Raw genomic sequence first — 18,792 nt, forward strand, 5'->3', positions numbered from 1 at the left:
GCTCAGCACACCAACGCAGTTGGGGAGGCTCCGCTTGTGGTCACTGCTGAGGCCGAGTGACTCACCCACTGGGTGAGTCACCCACTGGGTGAGTCACTCAGTGGGTGAGTCACTCAGTGGGTGAGTCACTCAGTGGGTGAGTCACTCAGTGGGTGAGTCACTCAGTGGGTGAGTCAGTCACTCAGTCAGTCACTCACTCACCCACTGAGTGACTCACTCAGTGGGTGAGTCACTCACCTACTCACTCAGTCAGTCACTCAGCCACCAACTCACTCACTCACTGAGTGACTCACCCACTGGGTGAGTCACTCAGTGAGTGAGTCACTCAGTGAGTGAGTCACTCACCCACTCACTCAGTCAGTCACTCAGCCACCAACTCACTCAGTCAGTCACTCACTCAGTCACTCACTCACTCACCCACTCACTCACTCACCCACTCAGTGACTCACTCAGTGGGTGAGTCAGTCACTCACTCACTCAGTCACTCACTCACCCACTCACCCACCCACTCACCCACCCACCCACTCACCCACCCACTCACCAACTCACTCACTCACTCACCCACCCACCCACCCACCACTCACCCACCCACTCACCCACTCACCCACCCACTCACTCACTCACTCACCCACTCAACCACTCACCCACTCACCCACTCACTCACTCATCCACCCACCCACTCACCCACCCACCCACTCACCCACCCACTCACTCACTCACTCACCCACCCACTCACCCACTCACCAACTCACTCACCCACCCACCCACCCACTCACTCACCCACCCACCCACTCACCCACCCACCCACCCACTCACCCACCCACCCACTCACCCACCCACCCACCCACTCACCCACCCACTCACTCACTCACCCACTTACCCACTCACTCACCCACCCACTCACCCACCCACTCACCCACCCACTCACTCACTCACCCACCCACCCACTCACTCACCCACCCACCCACTCACCTACTCACCCACCCACTCACTCACCCACTCACCCACTCACCCACCCACCCACCCACCCCTCTCTCTCCCAGAATGTTGTACAGTACTCCACCTCTGGCTGGAGCCTCTATGTGGCTCCCCGGATGTCCGAGGTGCAACAAGGACTTGCCAAGCTTGTAGCTCACCCGTTGCAGCGTCCTCACCACCGCCACGCTCACCACCACCACCACGCTCACCACCACCACGCTCACCACCACGCTCACCACCACGACGCTCACCACCACCACGAAGCTCAGCACACCAACGCAGTTGGGGAGGCTCCGCTTGTGGTCACTGCTGAGGCCGAGTGAGTCACCCACTGGGTGAGTCACTCAGTGGGTGAGTCACTCAGTGGGTGAGTCACTCAGTGGGTGAGTCACTCAGTGGGTGAGTCACTCAGTGGGTGAGTCACTCAGTGGGTGAGTCACTCAGTGGGTGAGTCACTCACCCACTCACTCAGTCAGTCACTCAGCCACCAACTCACTCAGTCAGTCACTCACTCAGTCACTCACTCACTCACCCACTCACTCACTCACCCACTCAGTGACTCACTCAGTGGGTGAGTCAGTCACTCACTCACTCAGTCACTCACTCACCCACTCACCCACCCACTCACCCACCCACTCACCCACCCACTCACCAACTCACTCACTCACTCACCCACCCACCCACCCACTCACCCACCCACTCACCCACTCACCCACCCACTCACTCACTCACTCACCCACTCAACCACTCACCCACTCACCCACTCACTCACTCATCCACCCACCCACTCACCCACCCACCCACTCACCCACCCACTCACTCACTCACTCACCCACCCACTCACCCACTCACCAACTCACTCACCCACCCACCCACCCACTCACTCACCCACCCACCCACCCACTCACCCACCCACCCACCCACTCACCCACCCACCCACCCACTCACCCACCCACCCACCCACTCACCCACCCACTCACTCACTCACTCACCCACTTACCCACTCACTCACCCACTCACTCACCCACCCACCCACTCACCCACTCACTCACCCACCCACTCACCCACCCACTCACCCACCCACCCACTCACCCACTCACCCACCCACTCACCAACTCACTCACTCACTCACCCACCCACTCACTCACTCACCCACCCACCCACCCACTCACTCACCCACTCACCCACCCACTCACCCACCCACCCACTCACCCACTCACCCACCCACTCACCCACCCACCCACTCACTCACCCACTCACCCACCCACCCACTCCACCACCCACCCACTCACTCACCCACCCACTCACCCACCCACCCACCCACTCACTCACCCACCCACCCACCCACTCACCCACCCACCCACCCACTCACCCACTCACCCACTCACTCACCCACCCACTCACCCACCCACTCACTCACCCACTCACCCACTCACCCACCCACTCACTCACCTACCCACCCACCCACTCACCCACTCACCCACCCACCCACTCACTCACCCACCCACTCACTCACCCACCCACTCACCCACCCACCCACCCACTCACTCACCCACCCACTCACCCACCCACCCACCCACTCACCCACTCACCCACTCACTCACCCACCCACTCACCCACCCACTCACTCACCCACTCACCCACTCACCCACCCACTCACTCACCTACCCACCCACCCACTCACCCACTCACTCACCACTCACCCACCCACTCACTCACCCACCCACCCACTCACCCACTCACCCACCCACTCACCCACTCACTCACCCACTCACTCACCCACCCACCCACTCACCCACTCACTCACCCACCCACTCACCCACCCACTCACCCACCCACCCACTCACCCACTCACCCACCCACTCACCAACTCACTCACTCACTCACCCACCCACTCACTCACTCACCCACCCACCCACCCACTCACCCACCCACTCACCCACCCACTCACCCACTCACCCACCCACTCACCCACCCACTCACTCACCCACCCACTCACCCACCCACCCACCCACTCACTCACCCACCCACCCACCCACTCACCCACCCACTCACCCACTCACCCACTCACTCACCCACCCACTCACCCACCCACTCACTCACCCACTCACCCACTCACCCACCCACTCACTCACCTACCCACCCACCCACTCACCCACTCACCCACCCACCCACTCACTCACCCACCCACTCACTCACCCACCCACTCACCCACCCACCCACCCACTCACTCACCCACCCACTCACCCACCCACCCACCCACTCACCCACTCACCCACTCACTCACCCACCCACTCACCCACCCACTCACTCACCCACTCACCCACTCACCCACCCACTCACTCACCTACCCACCAACCCACTCACCCACTCACTCACCCACTCACCCACCCACTCACTCACCCACTCACCCACCCACTCACCCACTCACCCACCCACCCACTCACCCACCCACTCACTCACCCACCCACCCACTCACCCACCCACCCACCCACTCACTCACCCACCCACCCACCCACCCACTCACCCACTCACCCACTCACTCACCCACCCACTCACCCACCCACTCACTCACCCACTCACCCACTCACCCACCCACTCACTCACCTACCCACCCACCCACTCACCCACTCACTCACCCACTCACCCACCCACTCACTCACCCACCCACCCACTCACCCACTCACCCACTCACTCACCCACTCACCCACTCACCCACTCACCCACTCACTCACCCACCCACTCACCCACCCACCCACCCACTCACTCACCCACTCACCAACTCACCCACCCACTCACCCACCCACCCACTCACCCACCCACCCACCCCTCTCTCTCCCAGAATGTTGTACAGTACTCCACCTCTGGCTGGAGCCTCTATGTGGCTCCCCGGATGTCCGAGGTGCAACAAGGACTTGCCAAGCTTGTAGCTCACCCGTTGCAGCGTCCTCACCACCGCCACGCTCACCACCACCACCACGCTCACCACCACGACGCTCACCACCACCACGAAGCTCAGCACACCAACGCAGTTGGGGAGGCTCCGCTTGTGGTCACTGCTGAGGCCGAGTGACTCACCCACTGAGTGACTCACTCAGTGGGTGAGTCACTCACTCAGTCACTCACTCAGTCACTCACTCACTCAGTCACCCACTCACTCACTCACCCACTGAGTGACTCACTCAGTGGGTGAGTCACTCAGTGGGTGAGTCACTCAGTGGGTGAGTCACTCAGTGGGTGAGTCACTCAGTGAGTGAGTCACTCAGTGAGTGAGTCACTCACCCACTCACTCAGTCAGTCACTCAGCCACCAACTCACTCAGTCACTCACTCAGTCACTCACTCACTCAGTCACCCACTCACTCACCCACTGAGTGACTCACTCACTCACCCAGTCACTCACCCACTCACTCACCCACTGAGTGTCTCACTCAGTGGGTGAGTCACTCACCCACTGAGTGACTCACTCACTCACCCAGTCACTCACCCACTCACTCAGTCAGTCACTCAGCCACCAACTCACTCAGTCAGTCAGTCACTCACTCAGTCACTCACCCACTGAGTGACTCAGTGGGTGAGTCACTCAGTGGGTGAGTCACTCAGTGAGTGAGTCACTCAGTGAGTGAGTCACTCAGTGAGTGAGTCACTCAGTGAGTGAGTCACTCAGTCACTCACTCACTCACCCACTCACTCACTCACCCACTCAGTGACTCACTCAGTGGGTGAGTCAGTCACTCACTCACTCAGTCACTCACTCACCCACTCACCCACCCACTCACCCACCCACCCACTCACCCACCCACTCACCAACTCACTCACTCACTCACCCACCCACCCACCCACTCACCCACCCACTCACCCACTCACCCACCCACTCACTCACTCAACCACTCACTCACCCACCCACTCACCCACCCACCCACTCACCCACCCACTCACTCACTCACCCACCCACTCACCCACTCACCAACTCACTCACCCACCCACCCACTCACCCACCCACCCACCCACTCACCCACCCACCCACTCACCCACCCACCCACCCACTCACCCACCCACCCACTCACCCACCCACCCACCCACTCACCCACCCACCCACCCACTCACCCACCCACTCACTCACCCACTTACCCACTCACTCACCCACTCACTCACCCACCCACCCACCCACTCACCCACTCACTCACCCACCCACTCACCCACCCACTCACCCACCCACTCACCCACCCACTCACCCACTCACTCACCTACCCACCCACCCACTCACCCACTCACTCACTCACCCACCCACCCACTCACCCACTCACCCACCCACTCACCACCCACCCACTCACTCACCCACTCACCCACCCACCCACTCACCCACCCACTCACCCACTCACCCACCCACTCACTCACCCACTCACCCACTCACTCACCCACCCACTCACTCACCCACTCACTCACTCACCCACCCACTCACTCACCCACCCACTCACCCACTCACTCACCCACCCACTCACCCACTCACTCACCCACTCACCCACCCACCCACCCACTCACTCACTCACCCACCCACTCACCCACTCACCCACCCACTCACTCACCCACTCACCCACTCACTCACCCACCCACTCACTCACCCACTCACTCACTCACCCACCCACTCACTCACCCACCCACTCACCCACCCACTCACTCACTCACTCACCCACCCACTCACCCACTCACCAACTCACTCCCCCACCCACCCCCCACTCACTCCCACCCACCCCCCACTCACCCACCCACCCACCCACTCACCCACCCACCCCCCCACTCACCCACCCACCCACCCACTCACCCACCCACCCACCACTCACTCACCCACTTACCCACTCACTCACCCACTCACTCACCCACCCACCCACTCACCCACTCACTCACCCACCCACTCACCCACCCACTCACCCACCCACCCACTCACCCACTCACCCACCCACTCACCAACTCACTCACTCACTCACCCACCCACTCACTCACTCACCCACCCACCCACCCACTCACTCACCCACTCACCCACCCCTCACCCACCCACCCACTCACCCACTCACCCACCCACTCACCCACCCACCCACTCACTCACCCACTCACCCACCCACCCACTCACTCACCCACCCACTCACTCACCCACCACTCACCCACCCACCCACCCACTCACTCACCCACCCACCCACCCACTCACCCACCCACCCACCCACTCACCCACTCACCCACCACTCACCCACCCACTCACCCACCCACTCACTCACCCCCTCACCCACCCCACCCACTCACTCACCCACCCACCCACCCACTCACCCACTCACCCACCCACCCACTCACTCACCCACCCACTCACCACCCACCCACTCACCCACCCACCCACCCACTCACTCACCCACCACTCACCCACCCACCCACCCACTCACCCACTCACCCACTCACTCACCCACCCACTCACCCACCCACTCACTCACCCACTCACCCACTCACCCACCCACTCACTCACCTACCCACCCACCCACTCACCCACTCACTCACCCACTCACCCACCCACTCACTCACCCACCCACCCACTCACCCACTCACCCACCCACTCACCCACTCACTCACCCACTCACTCACCCACCCACCCACCCCACTCACTCACCCACCCACTCACCCCCCACTCACCCACCCACCCACTCACCCACTCACCCACCCACTCACCAACGCACTCACTCACTCACCCACCCACTCACTCACTCACCACTCCACCCACCCACTCACCCACCCACTCACCCACCCACCCACTCACCCACTCACCCACCCACTCACCCACCCACTCACTCCACCCACCCACTCACCCAACCACCACCCACTCACTCACCCACCCACCCACCCACTCACCCACCCACTCACCCACTCACCCACTCACTCACCCACCCACTCACCACCCACTCACTCACCCACTCACCCACTCACCCACCCACTCACTCACCTACCCACCCACCCACTCACCCACTCACCCACCCACCCACTCACTCACCCACCCACTCACTCACCCACCCACTCACCCACCCACCCACCCACTCACTCACCCACCCACTCACCCACCCACCCACCCACTCACCCACTCACCCACTCACTCACCCACCCACTCACCCACCCACTCACTCCACCCACTCACCCACTCACCCACCCACTCACTCACCTACCCACCAACCCACTCACCCACTCACTCACCCACTCACCCACCCACTCACTCACCCACTCACCCACCCACTCACCCACTCACCCACCCACCCACTCACCCACCCACTCACTCACCCACCCACCCACTCACCCACCCACCCACCCACTCACTCACCCACCCACCCACCCACCCACTCACCCACTCACCCACTCACTCACCCACCCACTCACCCACCCACTCACTCACCCACTCACCCACTCACCCACCCACTCACTCACCTACCCACCCACCCACTCACCCACTCACTCACCCACTCACCCACCCACTCACTCACCCACCCACCCACTCACCCACTCACCCACTCACTCACCCACTCACCCACTCACCCACTCACCCACTCACTCACCCACCCACTCACCCACCCACCCACCCACTCACTCACCCACTCACCAACTCACCCACCCACTCACCCACCCACCCACTCACCCACCCACCCACCCCTCTCTCTCCCAGAATGTTGTACAGTACTCCACCTCTGGCTGGAGCCTCTATGTGGCTCCCCGGATGTCCGAGGTGCAACAAGGACTTGCCAAGCTTGTAGCTCACCCGTTGCAGCGTCCTCACCACCGCCACGCTCACCACCACCACCACGCTCACCACCACGCTCACCACCACGACGCTCACCACCACCACGAAGCTCAGCACACCAACGCAGTTGGGGAGGCTCCGCTTGTGGTCACTGCTGAGGCCGAGTGACTCACCCACTGAGTGACTCACTCAGTGGGTGAGTCACTCACTCAGTCACTCACTCAGTCACTCACTCACTCAGTCACCCACTCACTCACTCACCCACTGAGTGACTCACTCAGTGGGTGAGTCACTCAGTGGGTGAGTCACTCAGTGGGTGAGTCACTCAGTGGGTGAGTCACTCAGTGAGTGAGTCACTCAGTGAGTGAGTCACTCACCCACTCACTCAGTCAGTCACTCAGCCACCAACTCACTCAGTCACTCACTCAGTCACTCACTCACTCAGTCACCCACTCACTCACCCACTGAGTGACTCACTCACTCACCCAGTCACTCACCCACTCACTCACCCACTGAGTGTCTCACTCAGTGGGTGAGTCACTCACCCACTGAGTGACTCACTCACTCACCCAGTCACTCACCCACTCACTCAGTCAGTCACTCAGCCACCAACTCACTCAGTCAGTCAGTCACTCACTCAGTCACTCACCCACTGAGTGACTCAGTGGGTGAGTCACTCAGTGGGTGAGTCACTCAGTGAGTGAGTCACTCAGTGAGTGAGTCACTCAGTGAGTGAGTCACTCAGTGAGTGAGTCACTCAGTCACTCACTCACTCACCCACTCACTCACTCACCCACTCAGTGACTCACTCAGTGGGTGAGTCAGTCACTCACTCACTCAGTCACTCACTCACCCACTCACCCACCCACTCACCCACCCACCCACTCACCCACCCACTCACCAACTCACTCACTCACTCACCCACCCACCCACCCACTCACCCACCCACTCACCCACTCACCCACCCACTCACTCACTCAACCACTCACTCACCCACCCACTCACCCACCCACCCCCTCACCCACCCACTCACTCACTCACCCACCCACTCCCCCACTCACCAACTCACTCACCCACCCACCCACTCACCACCCACCCACCCACTCACCCACCCACCCACTCACCCACCCACCCACCCACTCACCCACCCACCCACTCACCCACCCACCCACCCACTCACCCACCCACCCACCCACTCACCCACCCACTCACTCACCCCCTTACCCACTCACTCACCCACTCACCCACCCACCCACCCACCCACTCACCCACTCACTCACCCACCCACTCACCCACCCACTCACCCACCCACTCACCCACCCACTCACCCACTCACTCACCTACCCACCCACCCACTCACCCACTCACTCACTCACCCACCCACCCACTCACCCACTCACCCACCCACTCACCCACCCACCCACTCACTCACCCACTCACCCACCCACCCACTCACCCACCCACTCACCCACTCACCCACCCACTCACTCACCCACTCACCCACTCACTCACCCACCCACTCACTCACCCACTCACTCACTCACCCACCCACTCACTCACCCACCCACTCACCCACTCACTCACCCACCCACTCACCCACTCACTCACCCACTCACCCACCCACTCACCCACTCACTCACTCACCCACCCACCCACTCACTCACCCACTCACTCACCCACTCACTCACCAACTCACCCACCCACTCACTCACTCACCCACTCACTCACCCACTCACCCACCCACTCACCCACCCACCCACTCACTCACTCACTCACCCACTCACTCACTCACCCACTCACTCACTCATCCACCCACTCACTCACCCACCCACCCACTCACTCACTCACCCACTCACCCACTCACCCACCCACTCACTCACCCACTCACCCACTCACCCACCCACTCACTCACCTACCCACCCACCCACTCACCCACTCACTCACCCACTCACCCACCCACTCACTCACCCACTCACCCACTCACCCACCCACTCACCCACTCACCCACTCACCCACTCACCCACTCACTCACCCACCCACTCACCCACCCACCCACCCACTCACCCACCCACCCACTCACCCACCCACCCACCCACTCACCCACCCACCCACCCACTCACCCACCCACCCCTCTCTCTCCCAGAATGTTGTACAGTACTCCACCTCTGGCTGGAGCCTCTATGTGGCTCCCCGGATGTCCGAGTTGCAACAAGGACTTGCCAAGCTTGTAGCTCACCCGTTGCAGCGTCCTCACCACCGCCACGCTCACCACCACCACCACGCTCACCACCACGCTCACCACCACGACGCTCACCACCACCACGAAGCTCAGCACACCAACGCAGTTGGGGAGGCTCCGCTTGTGGTCACTGCTGAGGCCGAGTGACTCACCCACTGAGTGACTCACTCAGTGGGTGAGTCACTCAGTGGGTGAGTCACTCACTCAGTCACTCACTCAGTCACCTACTCACTCACTCACCCACTCACTCACTCACTCACCCACTCACTCACTCACCCACTGAGTGACTCACTCACTCACCCAGTCACTCACTCACTCACCCAGTCACTAACCCACTCACTCACCCACTGAGTGACTCACTCAGTGGGTGAGTCACTCAGTGGGTGAGTCACTCAGTGGGTGAGTCACTCAGTGGGTGAGTCAGTCACTCAGTCACTCACTCACTCAGTCACCCACTCACTCACTCACCCACCCACTCACCCACTCACTCACCCACTCACCCACCCACCCACTCACCCACCCACTCACCCACTCACCCACCCACTCACTCACCCACTCACCCACTCACTCACCCACCCACTCACTCACCCACCCACTCACTCACCCACTCACTCACTCACCCACCCACCCACTCACTCACCCACCCACTCACCCACTCACTCACCCACCCACTCACCCACTCACTCACCCACTCACCCACCCACTCACCCACTCACTCACTCACCCACCCACCCACTCACTCACCCACTCACTCACCCACTCACTCACCAACTCACCCACCCACTCACTCACTCACCCACTCACTCACCCACTCACCCACCCACTCACCCACCCACCCACTCACTCACTCACTCACCCACTCACTCACTCACCCACTCACTCACTCATCCACCCACTCACTCACCCACCCACCCACTCACTCACTCACCCACTCACCCACTCACCCACCCACTCACTCACCCACTCACCCACTCACCCACCCACTCACTCACCTACCCACCCACCCACTCACCCACTCACTCACCCACTCACCCACCCACTCACTCACCCACTCACCCACTCACCCACTCACTCACCCACCCACTCACCCACCCACCCACCCACTCACCCACCCACCCACTCACCCACCCACCCACCCACTCACCCACCCACCCACCCACTCACCCACCCACCCCTCTCTCTCCCAGAATGTTGTACAGTACTCCACCTCTGGCTGGAGCCTCTATGTGGCTCCCCGGATGTCCGAGTTGCAACAAGGACTTGCCAAGCTTGTAGCTCACCCGTTGCAGCGTCCTCACCACCGCCACGCTCACCACCACCACCACGCTCACCACCACGACGCTCACCACCACCACGAAGCTCAGCACACCAACGCAGTTGGGGAGGCTCCGCTTGTGGTCACTGCTGAGGCCGAGTGACTCACCCACTGAGTGACTCACTCAGTGGGTGAGTCACTCAGTGGGTTAGTCACTCACTCAGTCACTCACTCAGTCACCTACTCACTCACTCACCCACTCACTCACTCACTCACCCACTCACTCACTCACCCACTGAGTGACTCACTCACTCACCCAGTCACTCACTCACTCACCCAGTCACTAACCCACTCACTCACCCACTGAGTGACTCACTCAGTGGGTGAGTCACTCAGTGGGTGAGTCACTCAGTGGGTGAGTCACTCAGTGGGTGAGTCAGTCACTCAGTCACTCACTCACTCAGTCACCCACTCACTCACTCACCCACTGAGTGACTCACTCACTCACCCAGTCACTCACTCACTCACCCAGTCACTAACCCACTCACCCACTGAGTGACTCACTCAGTGGGTGAGTCAGTCACTCACTCACTCAGTCACTCACTCACTCAGTCACCCACTCACTCACTCACCCACTGAGTGACTCACTCACTCACCCAGTCACTCACCCACTCACCCACTGAGTGACTCACTCAGTGGGTGAGTCAGTCACTCACTCACTCAGTCACTCACTCACTCAGTCACCCACTCACTCACCCACTGAGTGACTCACTCAGTGGGTGAGTCACTCACCCACTCACTCAGTCAGTCACTCAGCCACCAACTCACTCAGTCAGTCACTCACTCACTGAGTGACTCAGTGGGTGAGTCACTCAGTGGGTGACTCACTCACTCACCCACTGAGTGACTCACCCACTCATCCACTCACTCACTCACTGAGTAACTCACTCAGTGAGTGAGTCACTCACTCACCCACTGAGTGACTCACCCACTCACTGAGTGACTCACTCAGTGGGTCACTCACTCACCCACTCACTCAGTCAGTCACTCAGCCACCAACTCACTCACTCACTCACCCACCCACTCACCCACTCACTCAGCCACCTACTCACTCACTCACCCACTCACTCACCCACTCAGTGACTCACTCAGTGGGTCACTCACTCACCCACTCACTCAATCAGTCACTCACTCACACACTCACTCACCCACTGAGTGACTCACTCACTCACCCAGTCACTCACCCACTGAGTGACTCACTCACCCACTGAGTGACTCACTCACTCAGTCACTCACCCACTCACTCACTGAGTGACTCACTCACTCACTCAGTCACTGAGTGACTCACTCACTCACCCATTCACTCACTCACCTAGCATCATTATCAAGATCATCATCACCATCACCACCTCACTTGCTCAATAAACTATGGATTGTATCCATGTCTATCTGTGTGTGTGTGTCTGTCTCTGTGTGTGTCTGTGTGTCTGTGTGTATGTGTGTCTGTGTGTGTCTGTGTGTGATGTAATTAGACCACACAGCTGATTTTATTCAGAGTGAAATGTATTTGAGAGTGAATTGTATTTGACAGACTGAGTGTTCACAACATCAACAAAGTCACAGCAGCAGATGGAATCAACAACTACCACAACTAACTACCACACCCACCACAACTACCACTACTACCACAACAACACAACTACCACAACAACACAACCACCACAACTAAACTACCACCACAACTACCACACCCACCATAACCACCACAACTACCACAACCACCACCACACCCACCATACCCACCACACTCACAACAACTACCACACCCACACCCACCACACCCACACCCACCACAACCACCATAACCACCACACTCACCACAACCACCACACCCACAACCACCACAACTACCACAACCACCACAACCACCATAACCACCACACTCACCACAACCACCATAACCACCACACCCACCACACTCACCACACCCACAACCACCACAACTACCACACTCACCACACCCACCACACTCACCACAACCACCACAACCACCACAACTACCACAACCACCACAACCACCACAACCACCATAACCACCATAACCACCACACTCACCACAGCCACAACCACCACAACTACCACCACCACCACAACCACCACAACCACCACAACCACCACACTCACCACAACTACCACACCCACCACCACACTCACCACACTCACCACACTCACCACAACCACCACAACCACCACAACCACCACACTCACCACACTCACCACAACCACCACAACCACCACAACCACCACAACCACCACACCCACCACAACCACCACAACCACCACACTCACCACAACCACCACACTCACCACACCCACCACACCCACCACACTCACCACACTCACCACAACCACCACACTCACCACACCCACCACACCCACCACACTCACCACACTCACCACAACCACCACAGCCACCACACCCACCACAACCACAACTACCACAACCACCACAACAACCACTACAACTACCACAACCACCACAACAACCACCACACTCACCACACCCACCACAACCACCACAACCACCATAACCACCACACTCACCACACCCACCACAACCACCACAACCACCATAACCACCACACTCACCACAACCACCACAACCACCACAACTACCACAACCACCACACTCACCACAACCACCACACTCACCACAACCACCACACTCACCACAACCACCACAACCACCATAACTACTGCAGCAGTAAGGAATGGAATCTGGACCTGTAGCTCCTCCCCCCCCTGCATTAGGCCCCTCCCACAGGCCCATGTAGGGTGTACAGTGTCGTCTGTAGTGTACAGTGTAGTCTAGTGTACAGTGTAGGGCTACAGTGTACAGTGTAGGCCTGCAGTGTACAGTGCGGGCCTGCGGTGTACAGTGCAGGTCTACAATATACAGGGTCTACGGTGTACAGTGTGTGCTGGTGTAGTGTGTGCTGGTGTACAGTGTAGGGTCTACGGTGTACAGTGTGTGCTGGTGTACAGTGTGTGCTGGTGTACAGTGTGCTTGTGTACAGTGTGTGCTGGTGTGTAGTGTGCTGGTGTACAGTGTGTGCTGGTGTGTAGTGTGCTGGTGTACAGTGTAGGGTCTACGGTGTACAGTGTGTGCTGGTGTACAGTGTGTGCTGGTGTACAGTGTGCTTGTGTACAGTGTGTGCTGGTGTGTAGTGTGCTGGTGTACAGTGTGTGCTGGTGTGTAGTGTGTGCTGGTGTACAGTGTAGGGTCTACGGTGTACAGTGTGTGCTGGTGTACAGTGTGTGCTGGTGTACAGTGTGCTGGTGTACAGTGTGTGCTGGTGTAGTGTGTGCTGGTGTACAGTGTAGGGTCTACGGTGTACAGTGTGTGCTGGTGTACAGTGTGCTGGTGTACAGTGTGTGCTGGTGTACAGTGTGTGCTGGTGTATAGTGTAGGGTCTACGGTGTACAGTGTGTGCTGGTGTACAGTGTGTGCTGGTGTACAGTGTGTGCTGGTGTACAGTGTGTGCTGGTGTACAGTGTGTGCTGGTGTACAGTGTGTGCTGGTGTACAGTGTAGGGTCTACGGTGTACAGTGTGTGCTGGTGTACAGTGTGTGCTGGTGTACAGTGTAGGGTCTACGGTGTACAGTGTGTGTTGGTGTACAGCGTGTGCTGGTGTACAGTGCGTGCTGGTGTACAGTGTGTGCTGGTGTACAGTGTGTGCTGGTGTAGTGTGTGCTGGTGTACAGTGTAGGGTCTACGGTGTACAGTGTGTGTTGGTGTACAGCGTGTGCTGGTGTACAGTGCGTGCTGGTGTACAGTGTGTGCTGGTGTACAGTGCGTGCTGGTGTACAGTGCGTGCTGGTGTACAGTGCGTGCTGGTGTAGTGCGTGCTGGTGTACAGTGTGTGCTGGTGTACAGTGTGTGCGGGTGTACAGTGCGTGCTGGTGTACAGTGCGTGCTGGTGTACAGTGTGTGCTGGTGTACAGTGCGTGCTGGTGTACAGTGCGTGCTGGTGTACAGTGCGTGCTGGTGTACAGTGCGTGCTGGTGTACAGTGCGTGCTGGTGTACAGTGCGTGCAGTGCAGGCGTGCGGCGTACAGTGCGAGCGGCGTGCGGGGGCGTGTTGTACAGTGCACGCGTAGTACAGTGCACGTGCACAGTGCGCGTGTACAGTGCGGGGCCTAGGCGAGATGTAGAATCATATTGCTGGGTTCTTCGAGCAGAAACTTCCACGCGTTGGAGAATCGAGAAACGGTGGCTCCATCAAGCACCCGGTGATCAGCACTCCAGCTCACCTGGTAACCACACACAGCGCTAGTTAGTGTACTAGTTAGTGTACTAGTTAGTGTACTAGTTAGTGTGCTAGTTAGTGTACTAGTTAGTCTACTAGTTAGTGTACTAGTTAGTGTGCTAGTTAGTGTACTAGTGTACTAGTTAGTGTACTAGTTAGTGTACTAGTTAGTCTACTAGTTAGTGTGCTAGTTAGTGAACTAGTTAGTGTACTAGTTAGTGTACTAGTTAGTGTACTAATTAGTGTGCTAGTTAGTGTACTAGTTAGTGTACTAGTTAGTGAACTAGTTAGTGTACTAGTTAGTGTACTAGTTAGTGTACTAGTGTACTAGTTAGTCTACTAGTTAGTCTACTAGTTAGTGTACTAGTTAGTCTACTAGTTAGTCTACTAGTTAGTGTACTAGTTAGTGTACTAGTTAGTCTACTAGTGTACTAGTTAGTGTACTAGTTAGTGTACTAGTTAGTGTACTAGTTAGTCTACTAGTTAGTCTACTAGTTAGTCTACTAGTTAGTATACTAGTTAGTATACTAGTTAGTGTACTAGTTTGTGTACTAGTTTGTGTACTAGTTTGTGTACTAGTTTGTCTACTAGTTTGTCTACTAGTTTGTCTACTAGTTTGTCTACTAGTGTACTAGTTAGTCTACTAGTGTACTAGTTAGTGCACTAGTTCGTGTACTAGTTAGTGCACTAGTTAGTGTACTAGTTAGTGCACTATTTAGTCTACTAGTTAGTCTACTAGTTAGTCTACTAGTTAGTATACTAGTTAGTGTACTAGTTAGTTAGTGTACTAGTTAGTGGAGAATCGAGAAACGGTGGCTCCATCAAGCACCCGGTGATCAGCACTCCAGCTCACCTGGTAACCACACACAGCGCTAGTTAGTGTACTAGTTAGTCTACTAGTTAGTCTACTAGTTAGTGTGCTAGTTAGTGTACTAGTTAGTCTACTAGTTAGTGTACTAGTTAGTGTGCTAGTTAGTGTACTAGTGTACTAGTTAGTGTACTAGTTAGTGTACTAGTTAGTCTACTAGTTAGTGTGCTAGTTAGTGAACTAGTTAGTGTACTAGTTAGTGTACTAGTTAGTGTACTAATTAGTGTGCTAGTTAGTGTACTAGTTAGTGTACTAGTTAGTGAACTAGTTAGTGTACTAGTTAGTGTACTAGTTAGTGTACTAGTGTACTAGTTAGTCTACTAGTTAGTGTACTAGTTAGTCTACTAGTTAGTCTACTAGTTAGTGTACTAGTTAGTGTACTAGTTAGTCTACTAGTGTACTAGTTAGTGTACTAGTTAGTGTACTAGTTAGTGTACTAGTTAGTCTACTAGTTAGTCTACTAGTTAGTATACTAGTTAGTATACTAGTTAGTATACTAGTTAGTGTACTAGTTTGTGTACTAGTTTGTGTACTAGTTTGTGTACTAGTTTGTCTACTAGTTTGTCTACTAGTGTACTAGTTAGTCTACTAGTGTACTAGTTAGTGCACTAGTTCGTGTACTAGTTAGTGCACTAGTTAGTGTACTAGTTAGTGCACTATTTAGTCTACTAGTTAGTCTACTAGTTAGTCTACTAGTTAGTATACTAGTTAGTGTACTAGTTAGTTAGTGTACTAGTTAGTGGAGAATCGAGAAACGGTGGCTCCATCAAGCACCCGGTGATCAGCACTCCAGCTCACCTGGTAACCACACACAGCGCTAGTTAGTGTACTAGTTAGTCTACTAGTTAGTCTACTAGTTAGTCTACTAGTGTACTAGTTAGTCTACTAGTTAGTGTGCTAGTTAGTGTGCTAGTTAGTGTACTAGTGTACTAGTTAGTGTACTAGTTGGTCTACTAGTTGGTCTACTAGTTGGTCTACTAGTTGGTCTACTAGTTAGTGTACTAGTTAGTGTACTAGTTAGTGTACTAGAAAGTCTACTAGTTAGTGTACTAGTGTACTAGTTAGTCTACTAGTTAGTCTACTAGTGTACTAGTTAGTCTACTAGTTAGTCTACTAGTGTACTAGTTAGTCTACTAGTTAGTCTACTAGTTAGTGTACTAGTTAGTGTACTAGTTAGTCTACTAGTTAGTGTACTAGTTAGTGTACTAGTTTGTCTACTAGTTTGTCTACTAATTTGTCTACTAGTTAGTGTACTAGTTAGTGTACTAGTTAGTCTACTAGTTAGTGTACTAGTGTACTAGTTAGTGTACTAGTTAGTCTACTAGTTAGTGTACTAGTGTACTGGTTAGTCTACTAGTTAGTCTACTAGTTAGTGTGCTAGTTAGTGTACTAGTTAGTCTACTAGTTAGACTACTAGTTAGTCTACTAGTTAGTGTACTAGTTAGTGTACTAGTATACTAGTTAGTGTACTAGTGTACTAGTTAGTCTACTAGTTAGTGTACTAGTTAGTCTACTTGTTCGTGTCCTAGTTAGTTTACTAGTTAGTGTACTAGTTAGTGTACTAGTTAGTGTACTAGTAACCAGGGCAACGTGGTAACCACGGCAACGTGGTAACCACGGCAACGGTCCCTCACCTTCATGATGTGAGCTGCTACCACCTCACCACGCTCATTGAACCTGGGCAGCACCTGGGGTCAGGCAGAGGTCACGGGGAGGTCACGGGGTCATGGAGAGTGAGTAGCGTGTTGTTAGTGTGTTGTTAGCGTGTTGTTAGCGTGGTGAGTAGCGTGTTGTTAGCGTGTTGTTAGCGTGTTGTTAGCGTGTTGTTAACGTGGTGTTAGCGTGTTGTTAGCGTGTTGTTAGCGTGTTGTTAGCGTGGTGTTAGCGTGTTGTTAACGTGTTGTTAGCGTGTTGTTAGCGTGTTGTTAGCGTGGTGAGTAGCGTGTTGTTAGCGTGTTGTTAGCGTGTTGTTAGCGTGTTGTTAGTGTGGTGTTAGCGTGTTGTTAGTGTGTTGTTAGCGTGTTGTTAGCGTGTTGTTAGAGTGTTGTTAGTGTGGTGTTAGTGTGTTGTTAGTGTGTTGTTAGTGTGGTGTTAGTGTGTTGTTAGCGTGTTGTTAGCGTGTTGTTAGCGTGTTGTTAGAGTGTTGTTAGCGTGGTGTTAGTGTGTTGTTAGCGTGTTGTTAGTGTGGTGTTAGTGTGTTGTTAGCGTGTTGTTAGCGTGTTGTTAGTGTGTTGTTAGCGTGTTGTTAGTGTGGTGTTAGTGTGTTGTTAGCGTGTTGTTAGTGTGGTGTTAGCGTGTTGTTAGCGTGTTGTTAGTGTGGTGTTAGCGTGTTGTTAGCGTGGTGTTAGCGTGTTGTTAGCGTGTTGTTAGCGTGTTGTTA

At 55.9% G+C, this 18,792-nt stretch overlaps 2 protein-coding genes across 3 annotated transcripts in view; one reads left to right on the forward strand and one right to left on the reverse strand.

The window, feature by feature from the left end:
- Positions 1-9,920: 9,920 nt before the first annotated feature.
- Positions 9,921-12,680, forward strand: LOC142923151 (uncharacterized). The gene is made up of 3 exons (XM_076064084.1): positions 9,921-9,936; positions 10,384-11,388; positions 11,431-12,680. Exons 1-2 carry the CDS (start codon positions 9,921-9,923, stop codon positions 11,385-11,387), a joined length of 1,020 nt encoding a protein of 339 aa, XP_075920199.1. The 3' UTR covers position 11,388; positions 11,431-12,680.
- A 99-nt stretch (positions 12,681-12,779) lies between these two features.
- Positions 12,780-18,792, reverse strand: part of DBT (dihydrolipoamide branched chain transacylase E2) — a 57,629-nt gene continuing 51,616 nt past the window's right edge. The window contains exons 8-10 of one of the 2 annotated variants that reach the window (XM_076064081.1): positions 18,047-18,100; positions 13,278-15,548; positions 12,780-12,889 (exon numbers count right to left, since the gene is read on the reverse strand). In XM_076064081.1, coding sequence (XP_075920196.1) covers positions 15,435-15,548; positions 18,047-18,100 — 168 coding nt within the window. In that variant the 3' untranslated portion in view covers positions 12,780-12,889; positions 13,278-15,434. Of the gene's footprint in view, positions 12,890-13,277; positions 15,549-17,014; positions 17,211-18,046; positions 18,101-18,792 lie in introns of those variants that run through there. The other variant, XM_076064082.1, reaches the window with a different exon arrangement.

Source organism: Petromyzon marinus, unplaced genomic scaffold, assembly GCF_048934315.1.
Source record: "Petromyzon marinus isolate PM22_M1 ecotype Great Lakes invasive population unplaced genomic scaffold, UKy_Petmar_22M1.pri1.0 PM_Scaffold_303, whole genome shotgun sequence".
Classification (NCBI taxonomy): Eukaryota; Metazoa; Chordata; class Hyperoartia; order Petromyzontiformes; family Petromyzontidae; genus Petromyzon; species Petromyzon marinus.